This window comes from Aegilops tauschii, chromosome 4, assembly GCF_002575655.3.
Source record: "Aegilops tauschii subsp. strangulata cultivar AL8/78 chromosome 4, Aet v6.0, whole genome shotgun sequence".
Taxonomy (NCBI): Eukaryota; Viridiplantae; Streptophyta; class Magnoliopsida; order Poales; family Poaceae; genus Aegilops; species Aegilops tauschii.
Window position 1 is genome coordinate 349,890,546 of NC_053038.3, and position 8,465 is coordinate 349,899,010.

At 46.7% G+C, this 8,465-nt stretch overlaps 1 protein-coding gene across 7 annotated transcripts; it reads right to left on the bottom strand.

Annotated features, from left to right (window-relative positions):
• Positions 1–4,188: 4,188 nt before the first annotated feature.
• LOC109735730 (uncharacterized) lies at positions 4,189–7,785 on the bottom strand. Of its 7 annotated transcripts, none has more exons than XR_012182123.1 (5): positions 7,303–7,785; positions 7,122–7,228; positions 6,673–6,741; positions 6,168–6,261; positions 4,189–4,517 (listed from the first exon to the last, which is right to left on the bottom strand). XR_012182123.1 is itself a non-coding variant. In XM_020294962.4 (5 exons), exons 1-4 carry the CDS (start codon positions 7,431–7,433, stop codon positions 6,187–6,189), a joined length of 324 nt encoding a protein of 107 aa, XP_020150551.1. In that variant the 5' UTR covers positions 7,434–7,785; the 3' UTR covers positions 4,189–4,517; positions 6,168–6,186. The 7 variants fall into 7 exon arrangements, 3 of the variants coding, with proteins under 3 accessions (XP_020150551.1, XP_020150544.1, XP_020150533.1); XR_002226211.4 differs by having other exon boundaries at positions 6,168–6,264; XM_020294962.4 differs by having other exon boundaries at positions 6,168–6,203.
• Between the last annotated feature and the right edge of the window lie 680 nt (positions 7,786–8,465).

An 8,465-nucleotide genomic window follows, 5' to 3' on the forward strand; every position in this document is an offset into this window, starting at 1 on the left:
AATCAACTAAAAATAATAAATAACCTAAAAGATATAGATTTTTCAAGATTGGAACTATTCTGTTTTAAAACAGAAACGAAAAAAATAAAACAAAAAAAACTAACGTGCTAACGGGCCGAAACAGTGAGCATTCTAAAACTAAACAGCGCCTAAGCATTTAATAAACCAATGCGTCCACGGGCTAACAGAAATAAACCAATCGGGCCGGTCTAACTAAACCAGGAACTAAACCAGAAATAAACCGCAAACTAAACCGATCTATTGAAAATAATCTAACCCTTCGCGGATCTAATCTAAGCCGTACATGCGAGATCCAACGGTGGAGGGGGCTCGGGCTTACAGCGGACGGCGGCGACGGACGGAGACGATGGTGGCGACTCGGGCGATGGCGGTGCAGCGGCTCCGGTCGTCAGGGAAGAAGGCGGTGGCGTCGGGGCGATGTGGCGGAGCGAGGTGGAGGTGGTGGTGGAGTTGTTGGAGCTCGGGGACGGCGCGGATGTCGAGGGCGAGGCAAAACAGAGCCCGGTGCTCTGCAGCTCCGGCGGGTGGCGGACGAGCTCGGGGTGACGGCTTCGGCGATTCCTGGGCGACGATAGGATGTCAAAGAGATGAGGAACGAACAGGGGGTTCGGGTGGTGTAGCTTGGAAGCAAGGGGAATGCTCACCGGTGGCAGCGGCGGCGGCGAGATGCGTTTGGCGAGGGCGCGAGCTACGGGTGGATTTGAGCTTAGAGTTTTAGGGGGGTCGAGAGAGGAGGCCGAGGGGTTTATATAGGGCATAAGCGTGGGCGAGGGGTCGACTCGGGATCACGATCCCGAGAGGATCGGAACCGCGGCGCGCTCTGGACGCGCTCCGGACGGCATTGCGTGCGCGAGGAGGAAAGAGAAGGGGTGGGGCCGGGGCGTCGGTGAGAGAGGGAGAGGAGGGTTCGGTCGGGCGACCGAAGTAGAGGCGGCTCGGGCGTGTGCCGCGCTGGGCTGGCGGCCTTGGCGCTGGTTGGGCTGCGGCCTTGCTGGCTGGGCCGTCGGCCTGGCCAGCTCGGGGCTTTTCCCCTTTTTTTGAATTAAGGCAGAGAGAGAAAACTAATTATAAAGAAACCTATAATATTTTTATATAGGAAATATATATCAATAAAAACAGAAAAAATAAATCCTACAACGTGAACATTTTTCCAGAGGCAAAACAGAAACAAAAATAAAAACATTTTCTGCAAATTGCAAATAAAATTGAAATTTTGAATTCAACCTTTTGGCAATATTTTCTTCTGACATTTTTTTTGGATTGTCATGTTAGCTCCTCTCATACTTTTAAACAAGTATTTGTCAGGGATATTTGAAACAAATTTCGAATGCCAAGTTGAATTCAAATTCAAATAAAACTCAAATGCCTCTGAAAATTTCCAAATGCCACACAATTCAAACAAAATGCATAGATGCTTAACTAATAATTGTAAAACATTCCACATTGAAATTTTGGGATGTTACATACACTAACACTAACACTAACACATATCTAAACCTAAATCTAACACCAGCACTAAATCTAACACTAACACTAACACATATCTAGACCTAAATCTAACACAAACAATTAAACAGCAAAAACAGAAAAAACAGAAAAAAAATAACTCACCGGAGCTCGGGGGTGGCGGTGGCGACGGGGGCGGCGGGCGGCAGGGTGGCGGTGGCGACGGGGGTGGCAGGGCTCCGGGGCGGCGGAGCTCCGGGGCGGTGGAGCTCAGGGGGAGCCGGCAGGGAGGCGGGGCCGCGGTGGCGCCGGGGGCGACGGGGCAGGCTGCGGCGGGTGGCGGGGGCGGCGGTGGGTGCTGGGGGCGGTGGCGGGGGCGGCGGCGGGTGCTGGGGGCGGTGGCGGGGGCGGTGGCGGTGACGGGGTGGTGGGGCGACGGGGCAGGCTGCGGCAGGTGGCGGGGGGCGGTGGCGGGGGCGGCGGCGGGTGGGGGGGCGGCGTCGGGCGGCGGGGGGGGCGGCGGGGGGTCGATCTGGTCGTGGAGAGAAACATAGAGGAAGGGGGTGGGGGGCTCGGCCGTTAGTTAGGTTAGTGAAGTTAGGTCTTTGCCGTCTGCCGTTCTTTGTCGTCCGCTATTTTTCTCTCTTTGCCGTCCGCTAGCGGACGGCAAAGAGGGGAGCCGTTAAGTTTTATCTAATCAGCTCGTAAGTGGGGCCACCTCTCTCTTTGCCGTCAGCCAGCGGACGGCAAAGAACTGGCTGATGGCGCCATCAGCCAGTTCTTTGCCGTCCGTTTTTTGTAAGCGGACGGCAAAGAACTGGCAGACGGCAAATAAGCTAATTCCAGTAGTGTATTGTTTAGATTGTTTGATATTTAGTTGTAAGCTGCAAACGCCACACATTATCACAAATTCAAATAAAATGTGAGATTGTTCGGTATATAGTATAGTTTAGATTGTTCGGCATTTAGCTGTGAGTTGCAAACGCCATCCATTATCACATTATGGTATAACATGTGCGAAACCACAGCACGCGTATCACCGCTATATTCATGCATGCATATGTTTATAACACTATGATCTCCTATTCAAATATATGAATCCACTTTCATATCAAATTATGATCTTTGTTAGTCTCTTACACCCACACAATCCTCTAACCTTTGTAGCTAGCACTAACTTTCTCTCGTGCATGCACACGCCCTCCTCGCCCTCCCCCTCCCTCAGCATTCTATCCATCGCGCACATTCATTTTTTTTCTTTAGGTCGTTCTTCCAGTGTCTCCACAACTCCTTTCCGACACACACCGATCGATAAACCTCTCCAGCGTCTGCCTACAACATACGTACACATGCACCTTCCATCTCCTCCTTTCTGTGTCTATGCCTTGTGTCTCTCATACGGTCCCACACACATGTAAACTCTCGCCCCTCTTTTCATCGATCTCACAACCGCACACTCCTCCCCCTATCTAGCTAGTAGCTCGGCCTCTCGCACCACCTCCTAGCTCCATTACCTCTGTCTATCCGTCTCGCTGGGCCTTATTTGCCTCTGACGTTCTGGTAGGTCAGTCGCCCTATATCTTTGACTTGCACACACACAATTTCGATGGCTCTCTTCATCCATCTCGCACCCACCCACTTGATCCTCTCTTCGACTCTATCGATATCTATGACCCCTCCCTCTCTTCTCGTGGATCGCCCCCTCAGGCCCTCTCTATATGATACTAGTTGACCCGTTGCGCCAAATGGCGCAGAGACCCGCTAAATACATGTTGTCGATGAAAATAGTTTTATTTTGCAAAGACATATTCAATATTGGTAGTAGAAAGCCCATGTGTTAAATCATGCTATATTGAAAATATGTTTATCATGCTGAGAAATATGAGGTTGAAAAAAGAATCATATTTGTGTAACATGTATAGACCAGTTAAGAAAACATTTTTTAGTTGAAAATATGATTAGCATGCTGACACATTAACTCAGGTCTATTCTTGTTTATTCAATGTTTCTATTGTTGGTTTTGTTTAGTAATAATGCTAAAATAACATTACTTGTTGCATGGCGCAAGGTCCCATTTCAAACCAAGAGTTATTTGAAAAAAAATGCTAGACAGTTTGACAATAATAAGGATCCTCTTAATAATAAAATTTGAAGAAAAAAAAAGACCAACCCAAGGGCTAACCCTCGTTGGCATTTTTTTATAGGAGAAACTCCGCGAGCACCACGTGTCCAAGTCAGGACTTGAACTCGGGTGATGGGCTGGCAGCAACCTTAGCTGCCCAGCCAACGGGTCGACACCCCGTCCACAAAATTTGAAAGAAACATAGCCTCAAACTATGTGATCAAGTTTTCAAAATGCGGGCATTCTCTACAATTTTGCTACATTGGCTGGAACTTAGGAATCCAAGTCACGCTTTGTCTCTCCCCTCTCACTTGTCTGGAACCATAGCATTTTATCCTACACATCCCCTTTATAGGTCTGATGCACTGTAATTCCTTCATTTTTTAAAGTAGCTGAAGAAACAATGCCTTGCACTGCGTTTGTCATCTCTCAGCGATGGAGCCACTCTCTATAGCCATCTCTTCTTTTTTGAAGGGAACTGGTCAAACAATGTTTATGACAAGTTTTTCTACTGTAATAGAGGTGCAAACATGAAACAAGAAATCAAGTGAAGAAACAAGCACATTGCTGCAATGGATGGGCTAACCAAGATTGAAAAATACCACACCAGCAACAAAAGTTTATAACAGATATGGAAGTGACAATAAACAACAAGTTTTCCAAGATTTACAATGAACAAGCGGATTTGGCTTCTTGCTCTAAAATAGAAACATCTAGAGCACTTACTTGGTGACAATCCCACCAATTCAACGAGAATGGAAATATTTTCTACCCTTCACTCCTTTGCGGCTTGTAGAATCAAAGGAGAAAAGGAAAAACTTAACAACAGTTCTTGCATGAATGAGTCACCTGCGGCACTGGATTCTCATGTAAGTGGTTGAATGGATTAGCAAGCTTTCTCCCGGGCGCCACACACAACTTGAATATCCTAGATGTGTTTTCCAAGTTGTAGAATCCACATCAACCATCAAGTAATCATGTGAGTCTAATATACATAAACTGTAGGCAAAATTCAGCAACAAAGGTAACATGCTTAGTGAGAAACTGGATAACAAAAGGAATACTTTCAACCAAGTCCAGAGGAACACATAGAATGCCCGGGAACTTTTCACTGAAGTAACAATGCAATTATTCATAGCAGGTTTGTTCTAGAACCTAGCTATTGTTTAAGAAATTGTGGAGCCAAATTTATACAAAAAAGGGAGATACTCCTAAACCTTCCTAAAATTTAACCGGATTTCATATGATAACCTACAGGCCGTCTAAAAGCTCCCCTTATTTTTTACCATGTTGTAGAATGTACGTCTATTAAAACTGCAAGATTAGCAATTCTTTTGGTCCTGAGCACATAAGATGGCAAATAAACACACTGAAATAAGACAAAAGCAATTGTGGCATAAGGTTAAAGCTGTGGAAATATCCAGTGTTGCATCAAAATTGCATTGGAGTATCTCAAAGAATAAAAATGAGTAGAACTACTAAACCTTAATATCAGCTGTCATGGTGACCTTCTTATAACTTCAAAACCGATGAAAATAAATTGCATTGGAGGAGTATCTCAAAGAATAAAAATGAGTAGAACTACTAAACCTTAATATCAATTGTCATGGTGACCTTCTTATAACTTCAAAACCAATGAAAGTAAATATATTACCATCCATAAGTAAACAATCATCGATTTTGTTATTGTGCAACTCAAACCTAAATAAAAACTATAAATGTGGTTTCAGAACCGTCTGAATCCTAAACATGACAAGAATCAAAATTACCAAGGCCGAAAAGCCTCAGTTTTACATTTGCAAAGTCACGCAATAACAGACCAAGATATACATTGAGCAAAGCAACAAGAAAAGAAGAAATTCATTGATGCAATTCTATCAAGCATCAAGGTCATAGTGTCAATTAGTGTCCGTAATCAACAAATCAATATTTGAAACAAGAAATTCACTCATGCTTCGTATGGAAGTTGGAAGACACTAATAAGAAGCCTCTGAAATACCATCTGGAAAATCAATGGCAAAAAAATGATGAATCGGGACAACATTGAAGTGCCAATAGAGTCAACCAATGCTGTCAACCCATTCTTATAGCTGGGTGTTTAATGTAGACGAACAACCAACTGTTTAGGTACGCTATTCTGACAAAAATTCAACATCGTGCATACTGGCAGTCATCTAGACAAAAATAAGTGTTGTCACATTTCAGTTTCCTAATATGTGTACTTTCTTGTTCCCATTGATCTAGATGAGACACTCAAGATGGCCTGCATACTGGCAGCCATATCTAATTCAACATCGTGCATCATAATCCATTGGATTGACAAGTCCTTCAAAAAATTCATAGAGGCGGACAAGAAAATAAAATCAACAATAAGCCACCTGAAGAAGCCAACTGGCATATGTTAATTTTACAAATAGTAAAACATAAGCATTACCATTCCTTTCAGCATAGGAAATGAAAAAGAGATATTTATGTACAACAATTAAAAATCATTGGAGCAGAGCACACTACATAAGCTTGTAGAGTTGCAGAGTGAGAGAGAGAGGGAGAGAGGAGTGAAGAAGGATTGGAAACTCACCTTGACGTGTTGACATCAGCTATAACAGTTCTGTTCCTATCAAGAATGAACTCTACAAATAATTAGTGATATACTTTGTATATACTGCTGCCATCTCCTAAATAGAAAGGTGTAAATGTTAGCTTAGGTGTCCCAACGCAAATAACTTGAATTTATCTAGAATAATCCATGTAAAACTGAATCTTGCCCAGGGAACCATGGCAACTGAATCTCTTAACAGGCATACTCTTGAACAGCAACAGAAAATACATGAATTTTCCATATCACGGCAGCTATTTAATTAAACTATTTATATCATACTCGTCAATCTCTAGTATAATAAGTGTTGCTTATGAAATATTTCTAGCTTGATGGGCTATTGTTAGAAAGATAGCTAAATATATTCAAACGATTAGTAGGCTAAGATAACATGATAGTACATACAGAAACAACCAGTAGGATAGCCAACATGATAGTACATAAAGAAAGCAGAATAGGAAGGTAGACAGAGGGGAGATCAGCAAACCTTGATGAGTAAAACAGAGACGAAGCAACGAGCAGAACGTGGACGCAGCAACGGGCGAGATCGTACAACCTACGAAATATAGAAAAGAACCGGTCAGAAAACAACCACGGCATGCAAAGATGCAGATGCAAGCAAGAAACACTCGTGGTTCAGAAAAGGAAAAGAACAACCTATTTACCAGAGCTAGGAAGGAAGAAAACGAAGAAAACAGACTAAACCGAAGAACAAATGTTAGCACAAACGCATTTCATCGAACAGGTTATAGGCGTGCAGAAGTGGCGTGCACAAACATGAACGCGAAGGACAGAAAGACACACGCGTCGACGCAGGCGACAACGGCAAGTCGAAACAAACTGCGCATGGACGAAACGAGCCCAAGCATGCGAGATTAGTAGGCGAAGCAAAGAGAGAGGTGAGGTGAAAAACACAAGAAGACGAGCAGGACGAACCTGAACCAGCGTCGCCCATCAAGCAAACAAGGGTCACCACAATAGATCGCAGCAGAGTACAGTCGAAGGAAGCGAGACGAGCCGACGAGAGTCCAAGCTTAAACAAGCTAACAGCGTATCAATTGCGAACTAATGATGGGAAATTCAAGCGGAGGCTAGCTTCATTTGTGTCTGTATATACCTGGACGTCGAACTCGACCATGGCGACGGCCGCGTGGTCGGCAGCGCGGCCAAAGGAGAGCAGTGTGTTCTCCCGCTCGCTCGCCGCCCCGATCCGCCCCCCGGCGGCGCCCCCACCGCGTTCATCCCCATTCCATGGTGGCCCCCACCAAGGCCACCCCCATCCACCGCTCCGCCAGCAGCGCGAACGGCAGCTCCCGGGGCTTCCCTCCAGTCGTCACCAGGATCGTGGACGCGCACGCCTCGTCCTCAGGGGCCCTATCGCGCGCGACCATGCCGCAGCGCTCGCACGTCGGTGTGGTCCAGTCGTGCATCAGCCGCAGTACGCCGGCAGCGAGGGAGGGGCAGACGCATGCAGCATACACCCATCCAACAGACAAATGGGACCGTCCGTCTACACGGGCCCTTGAGCAGCGGCGTGCGGCAAAAAAAATGGTGATAAAAGACCAGAGAGAATGGCAATGGCCAATGGTACACCACAGGATGAGACATGACCTAGCGCAGGAGTCAGCTAGGCACCAAGCAGCCCACAGTGCAGCGCAACAACTCCTTCCAACCCGGACGAAGCGACTGGACACGGACCGAACGAACACCACTCACCAACGTGTAGGACCATAGATGAACCTGGCCCACAAGTCATACGGTGGAAAGAATCCGCAGGCGCAGAAGCCGGGTGCACACGCACCGGCTGACCCCTCCGCTCTATCGCCACAACACACGACGTGCGCAAGGCGTGGGGAACGACCCATCAAAAATGGTTGACCCACGGAAACTAAACCACACCGTGTGACATGCAGCTAATGCAGATGATGAGCGGGACCAAGGGCAGCACATGCCCACCCATCATCGGTACAACACAGCCGCGGGTGCAGAAACGGGTTCATATGCGGCTGCCAACCAGCCAAAGGAGCGAACGGCAAAAGAGGGAGCGCCCGACGCGCGCAGGCGCACGCGGCGCATTTGGAGAGGCCGCGCGAACGCCCAGAAACGTTTGACCCAGCCTATCGCCCTTCGCCATGAGCCCACACGTCATTCGCCTCATTGTTTTCATCGGCCGGTCAAAACGAGACGTGATGCAAGACGCGATGATCCAACGGGAAGCAGCACGCAGACGACGCTGTTGACCAGCATCCGACGGCCAACGAAGGCTGAAATCGGGGGAGC

What these genes read in the sequence shown, in the direction of transcription:
- LOC109735730 (XM_020294944.4), bottom strand. Translation starts at nt 7,433, where the DNA reads ATGGGGATGAACGCGGTGGGGGCGCCGCCGGGGGGCGGATCGGGGCGG. An exon ending in GATGGGCGACGCTGGTTCAG is followed by an intron (nt 6,742 to 7,121) that starts GTTCGTCCTGCT and finishes TATATTTCGTAG; the next exon opens with GTTGTACGATCTCGCCCGTT. An exon ending in TCTCTGTTTTACTCATCAAG is followed by an intron (nt 6,265 to 6,672) that starts GTTTGCTGATCT and finishes CTTTCTATTTAG; the next exon opens with GAGATGGCAGCAGTATATAC.